Consider the following 20,077-nt stretch of genomic DNA (forward strand, 5'->3'; position numbering starts at 1 on the left):
CTCACCTCTCATCTGCACCACTAAGTGCAAAGCACCACTTATAGCTACCTGATTAGAAAGTGGTAAGGTTAGTCATAACCAACTCATTTAAAAGCCAGGAAGTGTCACCTCCATAAAGTGGGATTAGTGCTGGACCCAAGACATAGTGCTGCAATCAGGGGCGGCTCTATGTTTTTTGCCGTCCCAAGCACGGCAGTCAGGCAGCCTTCAGTGGCATGCCTGCGGGCGGTCCACAGTCATGCAGATGCAGCGGCATTTCTGCGAGTGATCTGCCGGCCCCGCGGCTTTGGCATATCTGCGCTGCTGCCTGGAGCCACCCCTGGCTGCAATTAAACAGGAGGGGCATGAAAGCAATGAGAGCTGGTTACATTGGTACCCTTGGCAAGGATGGCACACAATGCATCGAGCCATGGTATTTGTTCCTTTCTCTCAGCACCCCACCTGTGCATCTGTGCGCTCCGCCTTTCCTTCAAAAAGGTGCTGTCTTCTCCACTCAGTCCTGTTGGGTGGGTAGCACCTTCCAGTCTCACACGCACACCATAGAGCACTTCATTCTTTGGTGGCAATTCAGCGGTAGGTCCTTCCCTCCAAGAGGGACTGAGGGACCCGCCCCCAAATTGCCACCAAAGAGCTGGACGTGCTGCCCCTCTCCGTTAGCTGCCCCAAGCACCTGATTGCTGCGCTGGTGCCTGGAGCCAGCCCTGGGAACATGGAGCTCTGGAGAGCTTTGGCCATTATGGCAGAAACGGCACATCTACTCAGTGCAGCAGCACATGTTTTCAGGAGTAGAGCCGCTAGATCTGTTTTCATCGGAACCATTTTTGTCCATGCTATTTTGATTAAACTGAAATTTTTCACAAATCTGTATCAATTGACAATATTTTGTTCAGAAAAAAAACAAAAGTTTCAAAATTGTCAAAATGTCCCATGCTGGTGTTTCAGAACAAAAAGTTGATTGAGTCAAAAACAATTTTTAATTAAAAAGATCAAACAAAAAAAATTGAATTGACCCAAAATGAGAATTTTGCATTTTCACTTCATGACGCATTTCAGAAATGTTGGCCTTTCATTCCGTATTGGGATGAGAAAAATTGCCTCAACATGTTTTGTCGGATGGAAAACATCATTCCAGCCACCATCCTACCCACTTAGACCTTTTGCTCCTACATCAAGAGGGTGGCCTTGTGCATCTGAGGTGGTTAATGTGGCAGAAATGTCACATCATCGGAGCCATGTTTTGGCCATCATTAATTAGGCCAGAATTGCTTGAAACATGGGGCGTCAGATCAGAGAGGCTCAGGAGCTGCCATGTGGTGAAGCACAATCCGGACTTGTCTATACATGGCAGTTTACTGAAATAGCTATCCTGGAATTATTTCGGTATAAGCCCCCGTGTGAACACTGACAAGTTTTTCCTGAGACTTGTTCAAACAGGAATTAACTCAGGGAAATCCTGGGGTTTGTGTAACACAGGTCAGGCTAGATGACAATGGTCCCTTTCTGGTTGTAATCTATGAATACCAAAACTAGAGGGTTTATGCTACAAATAACTACTCCAGATCATTTGTATTAACGTAGTACCCAGCAGCCCTACTCACAGACCAGAAAACCCTTGTGCTAGGGGCTGTACATACAGAACATTCATTCTGGAGTAGTTATTCTGATAATTTTCCAAGTGTAGACAAGCCCTTGGTTTTATTGTCCTGACAGTGGGCTTGGCTTCCATAAACGTGGTCAACCCTGAAGCAGATGCAGTCTCAGGCTGTAGTGTTCTGCACATGTGGACAGAGTGGGAGGAGGGCTTCATTTGCAATGGATCCCTGACACCACTGTGCTCTCTGGAAGCTGGCTCAGTAACATTCCCACTTAAATTCTCAACACCTGACCAGTGCACCAAAGAGGTGTGCACCCAAAATGTACAGCACTGACAGCAACATGCTTCAGATGAATCTTCTTATGGCTCTCCTCTGAGCTAGCCTTGGACTTCTGTGGCTAACGTATGAAATGGACGTGTGTAATCGCTACTAGTTGAAACAAAAGAACAGACATATTGGCTCAGACCAAAGGTCCATCTAGCCCCATATCCTGTCTGCCTACAGTGGACAATGGCAGGGACCCCAGAGAGAATGAGCAGAACAGGTATCAAGTGATTCATCGCATCCCTCATTCCCAGCTTCTGGCAAACAGAGGCTAGGGACACCATCCCTGTCCATCCTGGCTAATAGCCATTGATGGATCTATCCTCCATGAACTTCCCTAGTGCTTTTTTGAACCATTAATCTTGGCCTTCACAACATCCTCTGGCAAAGAGTTCCACAGGTTGTCTGTGCATTGTGTGAAGAAATACTTCCTTTTGTTTGTTTTAAATCTGCTGCCTATTAAGTTCATTTGATGACCGCTAGTTCTTGTGTTATGAGTAAATAACATTTCCTTATTTACCTTCTTCACACCAGTCATGATTCTATAGACCTCAATCATATCCCTCTTAGCTGTCTCTTTTCCAAGTTAAAAAGTCCCAGTCTTATTAATCTCTCCTCATACGGGAGCCATTCCAAACCAGCAGAGATTCCCAGAAAGGTTGGGGGGTTAGGTTTATTTTGTTTTTTATTTAAGCACAAAAGTGTGACTTGACATATACATTTTTACACGAAAAGATTAGAGAGGGAAATACATCAGAAAGGGGGGATTTTAAAGTCTAATTTTTCCATCATCATGTACATTCAAAAGAGTGAGAGGCTAGAGGAAACCTCACCAGGTGCACTGGATCAGCTCAAACAGACCTGGTCTGCCATTATACTGAAAGGGGGGTGGTTAACGATAACCCAGTCACTATTTCCATATCACACACACCATTGAAACTAACCCCTCCTTTGTTCACATGAAGGTATCAAGCACTTTGCTCCTCTCAATTTTTTCCCTGCCCTTCATCTTCCTCAGAGCCCACAAACCAAACGGACTTGGCCCTAATCTAACAGAGATTAACTATGTTTTGATTGGTTAACCAGATCAAATATGGATATAAGCAAACCCCCAAGGGTCCCAATTCCACAGTAGACTTCCCCCTTCTGCCCCAACTCCGCTCAATCCCTCTGCAGAAAGGGCAAAATTCTCAACAGACGGGGTGTCATGGGCACCACTGACAGCGACAGAAGGGAGCAAACATCTCAGGGTGCTGGAGGCTGGCGTTTTTCTCCTTTCTAGACCGACTAAATAATGATTTCAAACACACTTCAGACTAGGAGCTGCCAGATGCACTGAGCAAGCCCTGAAGAGTTTCTGTAGCCTCTGAAGAGAGCAGCATCAAGGTTGAGTCTGGGGAGGAGTTTCCGCACTGCATAGCCACACCGATGCTGCGATCCGTTATAAGCAATTTGTACACGATCACACCAATATTTTCAGGGCGTTTACCCCCTTTCCCAGAGATCCTGGATTTCTTCAGTGAACAGGAGCGCTCCTGCTTTCTCCCTCCTAATCCCTTTTCAACCTGCTGGTGGAGAAGTGACCCTCCCCACACTTTTTCCTGTTAGAAAAGGGGCTTGTGAGACCAGGATACTAAAGATTCAACACCCAAAAAGATGGGGAGGAGAGAAAGCAGCTGGTGAAGAGTGGGTACTTTTTACACTGCAAAAGTCACAAATCTAAAGAAAGCGCAGATTCTCCGTGGCCCTCCCCCCCACCGCCCCGTCTCAAGGGCTCTCAGGAGTGCACCTCAGGAACTAACCAGTTGCTCAAGGTTAAACACAGGAAACTCTTGTCACCAAAAACCAGACAAATGGACTCAAAAACCAGCAACACACAATCTTCAGCAAAAGAGATGTGTGATCTTAAGGGAGGCAGAGTAGGGGGGTGGTTATCTTCTGAGCAGGAGCATGCAATCCAGATAAGGGGGTGTTGCTGGACGCTGTGCCACCGAGAGGTTTTGCGCAGACACGGGTTTCAAAAAGGAACATGCTGCAACCAAGACTCCTCTCTCTGGAGAAACCTATGAATTCCCCCTGGAGAAAGTCCAAGCGCCCCCTGGAATCCCAAAGCTCTGTGGGACGATCCTCTCAAATGTGGAGAGCAAGCTGGCAGGGAAGAGGAAGGGCCAGCTGCAGGTATATGTAGTGTTCTGAAGCCGGCACCCCACTCACCAGAGGCTGAGCAAGCTGTATAAAATCTAGAGCGCTTCCTCTCAAAACTGGTTTGCTGGCTCAATTACACCCCACCCCCGCCACATCCTAAACCCCATGGGACACATACCCAGTCCTGCGGAGTCCCCCATGGTCTATCAAAGGCTGCTACAGTGGCTGGTGAGGTACAGAGATTATCCCCCCCTCTCCAAGATTTAAGGCTATGGTGAAGGCTGCACTCCATTAATTAACCCTCCATGCATCTCCTACAGGAATAAGATTCCATAATACAATCTTGGGTAGGACCCTCACCCCAAGGTGAGAAATAACAGAAGTGGGCGGGAGATTTGCACCATGATGGGTTGGCAAAGAGCAGTTTCCCAACAGCACCCTTTATGCCAAATGTTAAGCAGACCCCACGGGAGCAGGTAGTAAGAGGTCAAGAACTAATTAGCACAGATGTTTCAAACAAAGGGCAGCTTCCGCCCTTATTAACACCCACCTCATGTAAGTTACAAAATAAATCCTTCAGAGCAAAGCCCAATGGAAGAGTTGCTAAAAAGTGATGAGATTCCTCTCTCTATCACAGGAGCACGAGCAAGCAGGAGAAGTAGTGAAAAACGTCAAACCTGTCCTGGATAAGGAGAGCTATATTTGATTTAAGAGAATATTTCCGTAGCCCCCCACCCCAAAGCAAGGAAAGAAGAACTAGTCGCCAGAGAGGCAGACAAGCTGAAGCTACAGAGACCTCTTCTCATCTCCGCAGCCGGCGTCATGGAGTTAGCACGGTGACTGTGGAAAGTGCTTCTTAAGATCAGGTTGTGATGAAAAAGGAAGGGGAAGGGGGCACGGTGGTGGCACCCATGGGAAGGGCTAGTTTCCCTGGAAAGCACCCTGTGCAGCTGAAGAAGCGGCCCCTGCCGCTGCGGTCTGGAAGTTCCTGTTGGTGAGGATGCCTTGGGAGAACTCTTCCTGGGCCCTTTGGAAACTGGCTCCCGTCCGGCGATACAGAGAGTGCACCTGAGAAAGGAGAGAGAGAAAATGTCAGCCAAAAGACTCTCCCTTTCACCCCGACACCACCTCTCTACGGGATTCTCCAGGACCTCCGGCAGCTGACAGAATCTCAGGACAGCACACAGAAAGCTAACATATCCCTCTCTGGCTAGTTCCAGAGCTAGCTAGCCTCGCAGGCACAAAGGCATGCCACCAGCAAAAACAGGGGCTGGCAGCTAAATCAATCCAGCATGAGCTGTGGAAGATTGAAGAGGAGAAGCTCCTCACATGTTACAAGTTAGAGCCCTCAACTCAGCAGAGGATGAATAACCAGGGACCACCATTCAACTGAAGGATGGCGTGTAATCCTGGCCCCCTGAACACTATCACACAAGAGACCTGGGTATGATGGTACTTGGTGTCACAGAGGCGCACATCATCCCAGGAGTCATTTAGGACTCAAGGAGGAGGCGACTACGGAATTCACTCGCCCCTTCCACACCCCACCTCCAAGATTCCCCAGTTGCCTTCGATATCTGGCAAACATTCATCCAGATTCTGCAGGAGGAAGGCAGGTGGGGCATGTTTGGAGCAAAGTTGGGACAGCAGGAGGTAGATGTGTTTCCCAGACAGCAGGCTGTAGAGGGAGGGAACTGGTTCGTGGCTACAGGGGGCAGACCATGGTATAGTTTAAATGGGCACCATGTGGTGGTGATGGTTTTGAAGTATTTGGCAGAAGAATGTAAGATTTATTTTCCCAGGTCAGCCTAGTGTCCCGTCTCCAAAACTGGCCAAGACCAGATGCTTCGGGGGGAAGGTCCAAGAAGCTTCTTGATGGATAACTATGGAATAACGTGCCCATAACTGATGGGCTAGGAAGAAGCTAACAAGTGGCGCATTTCCCGAAGTGGGAAGATTCACAGCTCATATATTTTAGTGTAACTGTGGCTTTCTCACAATCCATGTAAATGTCTGATCTTTTCTGAAATTCTACTTAGCTCTTGGCCTCACTGAGCTCTTGGGACAGTGAACAGGTCAATTATGCACTGGATAAAAGCGTGATCAGAGAGATGAGATTTCTGTTCTCTAGCCCATTCATTGATTTGTTTACCTCTACCACACATCCCCTCTTTAAACTAACCAGTCCCTATCTTTTCACTGACTCTTGGTATGGAAGTCTCTTGCATAGCTGTAATCTTTTCTACCCCCCCCCCACCTCGCTGTACAGAGCCAGGCACAGTACCTGCAGGCCAGGCTGGACCATCTACCTCATTCACAGAGTGGCAGGATCCTGCCAATGTTCTTTTCTGTCCTATGCTTCATGCATCAGGGCATCATTTGCTTTTTTGACTGAGTTCAGGCCTTCAGTGACCCATCCCCAAAGACGACCAAGCTTTCCCAAGTTGTTACAATTAACCTAGAACCCAACAATGTCTAAGACCAATTCATGTGATTCCTGGCAGTTTCACTTCCCTGCATTTGTCAATGCTGAATTTTATCTGCCCTCATGCTGCCCAGTCTCCTGCTGTGTCTGGCTCCCTTTGAACTTTTGACAACCTGTTCTAGTCTCAATTAACCTAAATAGCATCTGCAAATCTTGTCACCTTACTACTTTCCCCTGCTTTTCTAGATATTAAATGCTGGTCTTGTGGGGGCCTCCCCTCTCTGGTAACCTTTTGCCGTATAGAAAACAGACCATCTATTCTGTTTTCGGTCTCTTATCTAGTTTCCCATCCATGTGATTACTTATGTTTCCATCACAGCTTCTTGTAAGGGACTTTTGTACAAATCCAGGAGGAGGAACAGGAAAACATGTTTTCCAAAAGCTCTTGACAAACTTGCTACTTTCATCCTCCCTTCGACACTAAGCTGGTTACTAACCACAAAACTCTAGAAAAGACTATGATTCAATACCTGGAAATCCTTTGCTACTGGTGATGAACTGTCCTAGGATGCAGGATTTAAGTTGGAGCTGCTTTTGTCTTTCAGTAACTTACCCGCTTTAGGAGGAAGAGTGAGAGGACAGCACACACCGTGAAGAATGCGGCCACCACCATCATGATTATGGACACAGCCCACTTTTCGCGTGTCTCTTGCAGAGCTGCAATCCAACCACTGTAAGAAAGAGGGCTCATCACTTGAAGAGTACCAGGTATACACAGGGACAAGAAAATAGACAAGACTCTGGGAGAGCTGTAGGTTACTCAGGTTATTTGATGACAATAGGACTGAGGGACCACAGAGGACATGCAGCCAAGTAGAGCTGCTGCAGGAATATCAGACCACAGGAAAAGTTCCTTACTGGATTTAGTCTCATGCAGGAAGTTACCCATTCTAGATGCTAGGCTAGCTTTGAAAAGGATCACTGAGGTGCCTTCCCATTCCCTTGTACAGTTCCCTCCTCACAGTGCAGTATGGGTATATCTACACAGCAATGTAAGCCTCGGGTTAGTAGGACTCGAGTCAGCTGACCCGTGTCAGGGAACCCTGGGCTTCAGTGCCTACACTGCATTTTCACCCTAGGTTAAGGATTTTCAGACCAGTGCTCAAACCTAGGGCTCTGGCATCTACACTGCAATACACGGACCCGAGTCACAATAACTCTATCCCAGGGTGCCTAGCCCCCACCTCCTATGTTGACATTCTTGCCCTAGGAAGGTGGTGTATTGTGGAAAAACTCTACTGCCCACCCTGTTTCCTAATTGTGGTGTTGCTATTGATGGGTCTCAGTTGCCCAGAAGGAGCACAAGTACATCAGCTCATAATCAGCTCCTCTCAGTAGAATGACTGCAGTGTGAGAAGGGTTTATACTGAACTACCATTGAATCTGAGAAGTGGGCTCTAGGCCTTGTCACAGTGGTAGGAAAATCCCCAGGCGCCCCTGTTCTGAGGATAATTAGGACATCAGGCTCCAGGCCTGTCAAACTATTAAACTGAAACTTTGCAATTTTTAACTTTTGAAGTGAGCTGCTCAATAAAGGTGTTGCTGGTTGGTTGTTTTTTTATTTGTTTTGAAGTTTGAAATAAAATGTAGATTTCAGAGGAAAAACATGCCTCCCCCGCCCTGCTTGGCAGCTGCTGGCTATAGAACAGTGAAGTGCATCCCTAGGGCTTGGAGTGCAATGTGCTCCAGCAGCCCTGGGGATCCCTTATCGCTGTCCCTGCTGTGCCCAGGAGACAGGGATAAGGGATCCCTAGGGGGAAGTTTAGGGGCTGGCGGGAGCATTCACAGTGCATGCAGCCCCTGCACATAGCCCCAGGGAGGGTGGGGAGGCCTGGGAGCAAGGGACAGAGAGTGCAGTGGAACCAAGCAGCTGCCTGCACAGAGAGGAACGGCAGCGCTCCTGGCTCAGCATGGCTGTGGGGGATGACCCCCAACATCCTGGCAGCTGGAAGCTGCCACCCACTTGTCAGCTTTGCTCCCTGCTCCTGGGCTCTGTGCACCAGCGAGGAGCCATAGCAGAATCAAGGAGCACACTCAGCCAGGCAGTAATGGCGCTTCTGGCCGCTGTGCTGGCTGCCTGCACTGCCACTCCTCTGCTGTTGGGAACTCTGGGATATGTCTGGAGGACTTCTGGGACCCAAGTCAAGATGAGGCTGCGTACGCACAGGAAAGCACTAGGGCTGAGACCCAAGGTCCTAGCTTAACTTGGGCTCAGACCCTCCAGCCCTGCAGGGTCCTGGGACCCTAGATCCAAGCCCTAAATTAGCACAATTGCTGTGTGTGGATGCAAGGGTGGTTAGGCTTGAGCCCGGGTTTACACTGCTGTGTAGACATACTCTAAAAGTAAACGCAATGTGGAACACACACAAATGGTTGCTAGCTGGAGAAGAATGGGCAAAACCACCATGGACTTGGGAAAGGAGCAGAATCACAGGGCCACGGTCACAGAAAGGTACAAAATCCAACTCCAGAGAGTTAACATTATGGGACTTGAGGCCCAGAATGCAGCTGGTGCACTCGTTTCTAGCAATTCTGATTCACTCATTTTCAGAAGCAGCCTCTCTGACACCAGCACAGAGCATTATGCTAACCCAGCCTACCTCAGATATGCTCCGCATATGGTTAGAGCCCCCATGCTAGTCTGGCTCTGCTGTCATGCATGAATCAAAGCACTTGGGACCTTCAAAAACACCTGAAACACCTTTATGGATAAAGCATTCTTGTTAACTTCTACTAGTCAGCTTACCATCATGGGAAAGAACAAGCAAGTAGATTTCTAGCCTGGGCCAGTATTTTCATGAGTCTTGCAAGGCTGGGGAAATATTTGTGAGGAGTGGAAGAAACAAAGAAAACAGGATGAAGAATCAAAGAGCAAGAGCTGGATAAAAAGATGCCAGTTCCTGAGATTAACCCCTAGAGTTCCTTACGGCCATATCCCTGATAAAGTGCAAAGGGCTAGGACTATCAAGACACCTAGCTAGAATCCAGAATTATCTATTTGGACAAAGGTCCTCCTCTCAGCATTAGAAAAGGGGCATTTAATTTCAACTGCTAAATAAACTGGATCATCTTTTGCCAAAGGAGGCTGAGAAGCGATTGGCGAGAAGGAAATATCTGACGTGTTTCATTAGCGGTGTATTTTCCACTGTGTTTAACTAGCACAAAACACAAATTACACTATTTAGCTACTGATTAAAATACTGTGTGCTTGGGAGCAGCCTTCTCTACAGATAAACGTGTTTTTGGGAACCAGAGCGCTCACCCTAGTCAGACTGAAAATGGAGCTCTGACTGTGACTCAAAAGGCTGTGACAGGGTCAAAGAACCAGGAGAGAAAAGGATGACTTTCCCCAGGAGCCATTCTCCAGGCTGTGGGCAAAAACAGACTGTGGTTTCACTGCAGTTGTTACCTGAAGGTGCCCCCACAACTAAACTCCCAATTCAGACTTCTTCACATGCATAATGTGAAGACTAGTGTGTGTGTGTGTGTGGGGGGGGGGAAGCTGGAATAAAAAAACCCACTTCTATCTCAGTTGAATTTGCAGCCAACACACTAAGAATCCTAGAATATCAGGGTTGGAAGGGACCTCAGGAGGCCATCTAGTCCAACCTCCTGGTCAAAGCAGGATCAATCCCCAACTAAATCATCCCAGCCAGGGCTTTGTCAAGCCTGACCTTAAAAACCTCTAAGGAAGGAGATTCCACCACCTCCCTAGGTAACCCATTCCAGTGTTTCACCACTCTCCTAGTGAAAGATTTTCTTAATATCCAGTCTAAACCTCCCCCACTGCAACTTGAGACCATTACTCCTTGTTCTGTCCTCTGCTACCACTGAGAACAGTCTAGATCCATCCTCTTTGGAACCCCCTTTCAGGTAGTTGAAAGCAGCTATAAAATCCCCCCTCATTCTTCTCTTCTGCAGACTAAGCAATCCCAGTTCCCTCAGCCTCTCCTCATAAATCACGTGCTCCAATCCCTCTAATCATTTTTGCTGCTCTCCACTGGACTCTTTCCAATTTTTCCACATCCTTCTTGTAGCGTGGGGCCCAAAACTGGACACAGTACTTCAGATGTGGCCTCACCAATGTTCAACAGAGGGGAATGATCACGTCCCTCCATCAGCTAGCAGTGCCCCTACTTACACAGCCCAAAATGCCGTTAGCCTTCTTGGCAACAAGGGCACATTGTCAACTCATATCCAGTTTATCATCCATTGTAACCCCTAGGCCCTTTTCTGCAGAACGCTGCCTAGCCATTAGGTCCCTAGTCTGTAGCAGTGCATGGAATTCTTCCATCCGAAGTGCAGGACTCTGCACTTGTCCTTGTTGAACCTCCTCAGATTTCTTTTGACCCAATCTTCTAATTTCTCTAGGTCCCTCTGTATCCTATCCCTACCCTCCAGCGTACCTACCACTCCTCTCAGTTTAGTGTTGTCTGCAAATCTGCTGAAGGTGCAATCCACACCATCCTTCAGATCATTAATGAAGATACTGAACAAAACTGGCCCCAGGACTGGCCCTGTAGTTCCCTGGATTCTCCTCCTTCCCTTTTTTAAAGATGGGCACTACATTAGCCCTTCTCTCATTTTACAGGGGATCAAAACTGCAAACAGATGGATTCTGGTACCCAGTCTTTAGATTATTGGCACATACTGATCTGTAGAACATTGCCTCCACCGGAGAAGGCTACGTGGCTGTTTAGAGAGAGTAGCCAGACAAGATCTTCATTGAAGATGTGGCACCAAATAGGCACAGAAAGACATGTAGAAATAAAGAGAACAGGAGACAGCACAGTAAGGAGTGGTTGGGAACTGTCAGGATATATCAGCAGAGGAGATACATGCCTTTGACATGACTGGAATAGGGATTGTGGCGGAGAAAGGCACCCAGCTGAACTCTGCAGAAGCCGTGTACCAGGAGAGAAATGGAAGAGGACAGAGCTTTAAGAACAAAAAGCACAGAACAGAAACTCTTCAAACAACGGCAGTCCTGTTGAGAAGGTGCCAGTTCAGGGCTGCATTGCACATGCAGTAAGTCAGGCTTACCTGTCCCCCCAGCCAGGAATGCCGACTGCCTGGATGATGTAGATTGCAATTTGGCAGAAAAAGACTAAGAAGAACACGAAGAAGCTGAAGGAGCTGTCAGACCTGCAAGGTGAGAGAGAGGGTGAGTGAAATCCAGGAATCCTCAGGACAGACGCACGATACAAATCACAAAAGCATTTTGTAAATAAACGGGCAACAACTGCAATGAACTGTTCTCAGGCTGAAGATTGCATGGAGGGGCAGGGATTGCGGAACCAAAAGGAAGCCATGCAGCAAGAGAATTATCAAACACAGTGGCTGCAATATGCACTCACTCATTCCGTATGGTATGTATGATGGTAAAGCCCCCTTCCTCAATACTTGTTATATAACCAGGCTGCTTTACTGGGCTACTACTGTCAAGAATTTTCTGAACATGAACATAACTAGGACCAAATAATCAGCTGGGGTTTGGACACTGGATAGATGTTAATGTCTCATTGACAGGCATTTCCTAGTTACATTAGAGGTTTCTACTGTATCTAATATGGCACATTTAGCTGCAGTCAGATGATCTTTCACTACATCCATGTCGATAGATTGTAGATTTTAAGGTGAGAAGGGACCATTAAAATTATCCAGCCTAAGCTCAGAGTGAGCACAAGAAGATCAAGCTCTCTTCCACATGACCAGCACATACCCCCAACTTCCAATCTGTAAGGGAGGCTTTGGTCTATCTAATGTACTGAAGACTTGGAAAATCCCCAAGCAAACACATTATGATCAGATTAAACAGCACTTCCTCCCAGTAATGGCTGCATCCCTGTTAAACTGAAAAACGGTACTTGCCTGAAAGCCTTGTAGATGGGTCGATACCAACAGAGGAAAGCACAAGGGGTGAACAAAATAAACCACAGAATTGAGAGACCAAAGTCTACTCCTCTTTTTGAGCTGGCGGTGAACCATGCCAGGCAAGCAAGCAGGTTTAAAAGCAGGGTAACTGAGTGAACTGTTCAGGATGGGAGAAAGAAAGGAAACAGATTAGCAATCTCCAGGAAAACCCACAAAGTGCCAAAGCATCACTGACTTCTCACAGACCACAGTGCACAACATTGTCGATAGAAACTAGGTAGCCCGTGAGCCATAGTTTCAGCATTTCCCTTCCCCGTCAAGGGCCATCTGCATGGAAAGGTGGATCTTACTGTAAGGGTCCATCTGATACTGCTCCTTGTCGCTCTAGCCCAGGGGTCGGCTACCTTTCAGAAGTGCTGTGCCGAGTCTTCATTTATTCGCTCTGATTTAAGGTGTCGTGTGCCAGTAATACATTTTAACATTGTTAGAAGGTCTCTTTCTATACGTCTATAATATATAACTAAACTATTGTTGTATGTAAAGTAAATAAGGCTTCTAAAATGTTTAAGAAGCTTCATTTAAAAACTAAATTAAAATGCAGAGCCCCCTGGAACCATGGCCAGGACCTTGGCAGTGTGAGCGCCACTGAAAATCAGCTTGCGTGCCGCCTTCGGCACCTGTGCCATAGGCTGCCTACTGCTGCTCTAGCCTAAAAGTCTTAATTCTTCTTAACTGGCTGCTGGGGATGTGATTACAACATTGCACATGACTATGACTTTAGGTGGACAGGCTGATAAACACCAAGTGGGGAGCACAGCTTGGGTTCCCTGATGCATTAAAGTGAAACACATCCACCATCCTTTCAAAAGGGACCATTATGATTATATAGTCCTACATAACACAGGCCATAGAATTTCATCTAGAAATACCTGCATTAAGTCCAGTAACGTGGGGTTGAACTAGAGACTTTTTTAGATCTGTCTTTAAAAAACAGAGGACCAGGAGTTTACAGCCACAAAGGATACCTACAGATGACTTCAGCATCAATAGCTACTATGGAAAAGTCAGCATTTGATAGAAAGCCTCCTAAGAAAGAACCATTCCAAATTTTCCTTCCAGCCCAACACTATTTCCCCAACTGTGCCAGTTATAGGTGCTTACTCACACATCCACAAGTAATATAGCATCTTGCATATTCGCTGGTAATCAGCTGGGATGTCTGCAGAGAAGTCCTGATAGAAACACGGCTTGATAGGACACTTCTTGGGAAAGTGTGGCCAATTGTTCTGTCTCGCTATAAAAGGAAACAAGGAGAGATCCCTCAAGAGAGTTCCCTTGTTCGACAGACTCACTAAAGCACGCTAATCCACAAGCAAGCAGACTAATAGTCAGTAGCTATTAAGACTTGACCCTTGGAAGATGATGTAGCAACCAGACCATGGAAAGAAATTTAAGCCTTAGAAGTGGACTGCATCAGGGGCTTCACTCATGGATGTATAAGCACTGCTAGGAACCAGTGAAATGGGTCAAGTGTTGTTTTAGAGGCCTCTGATGCAATGGGGGTTGGGCAGAGACTGTGGGACAAACTCCCGCAGGGACAAAGGACCATCACAAACCTCACCATCTTCCACTCCAAGGGCGGAGCACACTTCTTGGAACTGCCTTCTTCAACATATATAGCAGGACGTACGCACAAAACCTCCCTACTAGAATCTAAACACTACGATACACTACACACACAATTCTCGTCCTTAGCCACACGTGACAGATGTCACCCACTTTGCTTAGAGTGCTACTGGAAGGTACTCAGGTGAGACTATACCAAATTACATTAAAAAACTCCAATAAAAGAACATTAAGACTGCAAAGTCAAACATCCAAGTTAGGAATTGTCAGAATTAAGGTTACTTGTGCAACCTTAATTTGGCATTCTTGTGTGTATGCATTACAATAGTCTTTAATTACATGATCACATACTATTTTCCCCCTGCCTTGTTCAGTGAATGGGTATTTAATATTACTTTGTATTGTCCTCATTCAATGTGTGGCTGTCACATTAATTTATCTGCACAACACCCCTGTGAGAAAAGGTGGTGGCATTATTTCCATTTTACAGTTTGGAAAATGAGGCAGAGAGATTAAGGCCAAAGTTGTCAAAAGCGTCCAATAATTTAAGACGCCTAATGTGAGATACCTAGGGCCTGATTTCCCAGGGTACTTAGCATTAGGGGCGTCATGTAATTAAAAAAGATTCATCACACTGTTAAACAACAATAGAATAGCCAAAAATATTTAAATAAATGATGTTTTCTACATTTTCAAATACATTGATTTCAATTACACCACAGAATACAAAGTGTACAGTTCTCATTTTATATTGACTTACAAATATTTGCACTGTAAAAAGGTATTTTTCAATTCACCTAATCTAAGTACTGTAGTGCAATCTCTTGATCATGAAAGTTGAGCTTACAAATGTAGAATTATACAAAATGTAGAATTATACAAAAAATAACTACATTCAAAAATAAAACAATGTAAAATTTTAGAACAAGTCCACTCAGTCCTACTTCAGCCAATTGCTCAGATAAACAAGCTTGGTTTATTTGCAGGAGATAATGCTGCTTATGTCTTGTTCACGTCACCTGAAAGTGAGAACAAGCATTCACATGGAACTTTTGTAGCTGGCATCACAAGATATTTATGTGCCAGATGCGCTAAAGATTAATATGTCCCTTCATGCTTCAACCATCTTTCCAAAATATATACGTCCATGCTGATGACGGGTTCTACTCGATAACGACCCAAAGTAGAGAGGACCGATGCATGTTCATTTTCATCATCTGAGTCAGATGCCACCAGTAGGCTGATTCCTTTTTTGTGGTTCGGGTTCTGTAGTTTCCACATCGGAGTGTTGAGCTTTTGAGACATCTGAAAACATTCTCCACACTTTGTCCCTCTCAGATTTTGGAAGGCAATTCAGATCCTTAAACCTTAGGTCGAGTGCTGTATCTACCCTTAGAAATCTCACATTGGTACCTTCTTTGCGTTTTGTCAAATCTGCTGTGAAAGCATTCTTAAAATGAACATGTGCTGGGTCATCATCTGAGATTGATATAACATGAAATATATGGCAGAATGCAGGTAAAATAGAACAGGAGACATACAATTCTCCCCCAAGGTGTTCAGTCACAGATTTAATTAACGTATTATTTTTTAAACAAGCATCATCAGCAGGGAAGCATGTCCTCTGGAACGGTGGCCAAAGCATGAAGGGGCATACAAATGTTTAGTATATCTGGCACGTAAATACTTTGCAACGCCGGTTACAAAAGTGCCATGCGAACACTTATTCTCACTTTCAGGTGACAATGTAAATAAGAAGCAGTCAGCAGTATCTCCCATAAATGTAAACAAACTTGTTTGTCTTAGCAATTAGCTGAACAAGAAGTAGGACTGAGTGGACTTGTAGGTTCTAAAGTTTTACATAACTGCACTCAAAAACAAAACAATGTAACAAAAAAAAATCTACATTTGAAAGTTACACTTTCACAATAAAGAGATTGCACTACAGTACTTGTATGAGGTGAACTGAAAAGCATTATTTCTTTTATCATTTTTATAGTGCAAATATTTGTAATAAAAATAATATAAAGTAAGTACTGTACATTTTGTATTCTGTTCTAGGTTTCTTCTTCAGGGTTTTGTTGGGTTTTTTTGGCCAAAACTATTCACCGAATTTGCAAATAGTTTTGGTGCCCCGAAAAATGCATTTTTCAAGGAATTGACTGCTCACCACAAAAATTTCACCCAGCTCTATAGTGTGTCCAAAGCACAATTCCAGCTGGTTTCAGTTGCAGTTGTGAGTGCTCAGCACTTCTGTAAATCTGGCTCTAGGTGTCTCATGTTGTGCATCCAGAAAGTTGAGGAACACACAATTAGTGGCCAATTGTGAAAAGCGGTTTAAGTGACTTGACAAGCATCACACAGGAAATCTGTGGCAGAGGCAGGGATACAAGCCATTTCTCCACAGTGGTATTCTATTTCCTTATCAATAGAACCATCTCTCCTCTCCTGCAATCCTCTGCCTCATTCACTATAAATACACAGTGTAGTTGTACTCGTGTTGGCCCCAGGATATGAGACACACGAGGGGGGTGAAGTAATATGTTTTACTGGACCAACTTCTGTTAGTGAGAGAGAGCTCTGTAGCTCAAAAGCTTGTCTATCTCACCAACAGAAATTGATCCAATAAAAGATATTGCCTCACCCACCTTGCCTCTATCATTTACTACACACGTTCCAATTTCTACAACAAATAAGGCAGGTGTCCCACAGACAACGGTCTCCTTCATTACACACAACCCTGCTGCATTCCCAGGGCACCATCCATCCTATACAGTGAAAGGGGCAGAGGTCCCATGGAAAAACTAGTATGTGATTAGGTAACTAAAGACTATCAGTGTGTGTGCACAAGGGGGCTGAAAAATGGTTACACAGGCAACCTTAATTCTGGCACTTCCTAACCTGAGTGCTTGACTCTGCATTTTAAAAAAATTGTTAAAAGATTAAGGCTACAATCTCCTAATTTAAAAAAAAAAAAAATGAAAAAAATCCCATTATGCAGAACCATACTGACCACCAGCTTGAGTCATCAGCTGGCTTCAAACCTTTAGATCTGCAGAAGGGACCTCTACCACTTGAGCTAACAGTGTAACGGGAAGTAGTAGTAGGCTGTTATCCTCTGTGTGGACCAGCTACCAGAAGGGAATGAGACAGACACTTTGCTAGTGAGTTCTGCAGTTCTTTGTTGACAGCAGAGGAACAGAAGAAACTCAGGGCTCCTCGATGTGAAGTCTAGTGGTTATAGACCCTCCTTTCCTTGTGCCCTCTGGCTGCCCTCCTCCTATGCCCTGTCTCTCTCTCTCTCTCTGGGCTGCAGTATGCTATGTACAGACAGACTCTTCTGAGGATTTTGCTGCCAAACTAACAAGGGTCTATTGAACACGTGCCAACAGTTTTTTCAGAGGCTGAAAATTGGCCAAATTTCAGTGAATTTTAACGATCCTGCTAAAGCATGGAGCAACAGAACTTCATAACAAGACAGCTGCAATAATATTTTAACATGGGTAAAACAAGGAATTTTTCCTGAACCTCATTCTCTGAAATCACTGAATCATTTTAGCTAAAACTTTCCAAAAATTTTTAGCCTTAGGCACACACCCAGCATGAACAATTTTAGCCTGAACAGTAAAAGTTTGGCAAAGTTAGAAGCAACTGAGAACAGGATCTTATAACGCAAAGTGTTGGGCAACCTTAACTATGGATAGTACCACAAATTCCATCTATAATAAAACAGCCATCTACAGGTGAGTGCCTGAGAACATCAGCATGTGTATGAGACAAATGGGTAAGAGGTGTCACGTGGTCTAACGGAGATAAGCAGCAGTGTCCCTCACCACCATCATTACAGGAAAAATGAAGCAAGGTCCAATTGGCTGGAGGTTACACACAGCTGGTCTCCTGAATTCCAGCTTTTAGCTTTTATTACTCTCCCCCTTGTGGGATGCCTCAGAATTACATTAAAACGGTGTGTGCAAGTTTCCATTGCTGTGACACAGACATTTCTCATGCCCCAGCACAATATAACGGGGTCTGACACCCTGCAGAATGCACCAGACAGGGGAACTCTTGTATACTCGGGCTTAGACAGGTGTGATGCACAGAATGGATTCTTAGACAGAGAAAGAAACACTACTCACGGTTAAAGGCTGCTGCATTATTCTGCAACTCTCGCTCCTTCCTCTCCAGCTCCGCTGCTTTCCTCTCCAGCTCCTCCTGCTGCTGAAGGAGTCCAGCCTGGGCTGCTGAGGCTACAGCCTGCATGGAGAGTCACCGAAAAGCAATCAGAACCAAAGAGTCATTCAGTGGGGAGAGGGTCCCTTCCTAAGAGAAGAGGGGATGCACACACACTAATGAGCATTCTAGCAACATTCAGAAGGTTGAGGACATCTCAGAAGCAGAACATTGATGGTTGGTCTGAGATCTCCTTCAGCTTTCTGCCTGCATCGCGGTAGGATGTCAGTAATAGATTTCTACAGAATCCACCAGCAGCTCCCTTCTCATTGCCCAACTCTTCCGTGAGGGTGACTCTGACAAAGAGGGAATCTTCTGGAATATTTTTATGAAGCCTGTGCGTGCCTCAGTTTCCCTCTCTACCTTACATGACTACCCAATGGGGGCAAAAGGGTTAACAATACTGCTGGAACTGCATAGAGGAGACAGGTGTATGTGCCACCTCGCTTCTCTGGGAGGAATAGAGTCAGTAAGGAACTGTTTGAAACCGACTTAGATTAACAAGGGGTCCAGAGAGACAGTTCAAGCTCCAATGACTCATGCATGGCCCTGCCTGAAGAACAAAGACTGGGAGGTGACCAGCTAGGAATACAGCATGGGCTTCCGGTTCTGGCTGCTCTCCAGGGACTGACTATGGAGGTCAGGGAGGGAGAGAGAGAGAGAGAGAGAGAGAGAGAGAGAGAGAGAGAGAGAGAGCGCGAGCCTGAAATGGAGTTCATTATAGCTTGGCTGTGAATTGTGCTGGCTTGGCCAGAATGATTTCAGCTTTAACCTTCATTTCTCTGTGCTAACCTAGGGACTTCCAGTGCCGTGTTCCAGCTGACTGAAAAATCCTACTCTGTTCTGAAAATGCTGCTTGGGAGTCACTACAAATACAGGCTTGGGTGCATTAGTCCCTGAAGAGTGGACAAGTCTATACGTGGTCTACTTTAGTTGGACTCGTTGGGCAAGCTCATGGTGTGAAACAGGAGGGCTGTAGCCCAGACACTCAGTCTAGGAGATGGTGAGGCTGCATGACCAAGCCTCAAGGAAGGAGTGAGATCACTTGGGGTTCTGCCACACTAAAGGGGCTCCTCCAAGAGACAGTTTAAAAGCTGAGCACAGAACAGATCTTGTGGTTCTGAGACTCCACAACTTCTCTGGCAAGTTATTCTACTTTTCCTCTTCATTTGAGGCCATTACTTTTTGCTGTCCTCACATTAACTACCGAAAATCCCAGCATGCCCAGAGGCTTGTGTGTTCAGGGGCAGCAGATCTGTAGAAATTTTGGTGGTGCCCAGAATGCCCAGAGCCCGATCCCCCCAAACTCAGCCCCCACCTGCCTAAGGCCCTGGGAGGGTGTTTGGGTGGGGAGGGGCGGTCTGGGGTGCAGCCTCTGGGCTAGGGTGGAGATGCAGGCTCTGGGATGGAGTTTGGGGGCAGGAGGAGGTGTGTGGGAAAGGCGCACACGCGGAAGGGAGCACCCAGGGGCGGAAGGCGGGGCCGAGGGAGAGATCCAGCCTCAAACATTGCTGGTGCCGGGCCCCGGGTCAGGAATATTCCTAGTGCCATTGGCCCATAGAACTCGCCACCAATGTGTGTGTTAATACCTTGGCAGGAGCTTCTGGGCCAGTATCCTTTTGCTGCTCTAGTTAAGCTGTTATGCTTTCTTCCTGGGTCTCCTAGAGACTTTCATCTCTAGGTTTTGGGTTTAAATTCAGCCCAGGCCAGCTATGACTGAGTCACTTTCCCCTGAAATCCATTCGGTGGTCTATGAAATGTGTTGCTTGTCAATGAGGGACTGAAGGAAGACAAGCAC

The 20,077-nt window shown here is 46.0% G+C and overlaps 1 protein-coding gene across 1 annotated transcript in view; it reads right to left on the bottom strand.

Moving 5' to 3' along the window:
- Nucleotides 1-2,586: 2,586 nt before the first annotated feature.
- The window catches only part of SCAMP2 (secretory carrier membrane protein 2), a 28,387-nt gene continuing 10,896 nt past the window's right edge, over nucleotides 2,587-20,077 (bottom strand). Inside the window, exons 4-9 of the mRNA XM_050966856.1 lie at nucleotides 18,186-18,303; nucleotides 13,589-13,717; nucleotides 12,421-12,580; nucleotides 11,593-11,694; nucleotides 7,103-7,220; nucleotides 2,587-5,132 (exon numbers count right to left, since the gene is read on the bottom strand). Coding sequence (XP_050822813.1) covers nucleotides 4,986-5,132; nucleotides 7,103-7,220; nucleotides 11,593-11,694; nucleotides 12,421-12,580; nucleotides 13,589-13,717; nucleotides 18,186-18,303 — 774 coding nt within the window. The 3' untranslated portion in view covers nucleotides 2,587-4,985. The remainder of the gene's footprint in view (nucleotides 5,133-7,102; nucleotides 7,221-11,592; nucleotides 11,695-12,420; nucleotides 12,581-13,588; nucleotides 13,718-18,185; nucleotides 18,304-20,077) is intronic.

Source organism: Gopherus flavomarginatus, chromosome 9 (genome assembly GCF_025201925.1).
Source record: "Gopherus flavomarginatus isolate rGopFla2 chromosome 9, rGopFla2.mat.asm, whole genome shotgun sequence".
NCBI lineage: Eukaryota > Metazoa > Chordata > Testudines > Testudinidae > Gopherus > Gopherus flavomarginatus.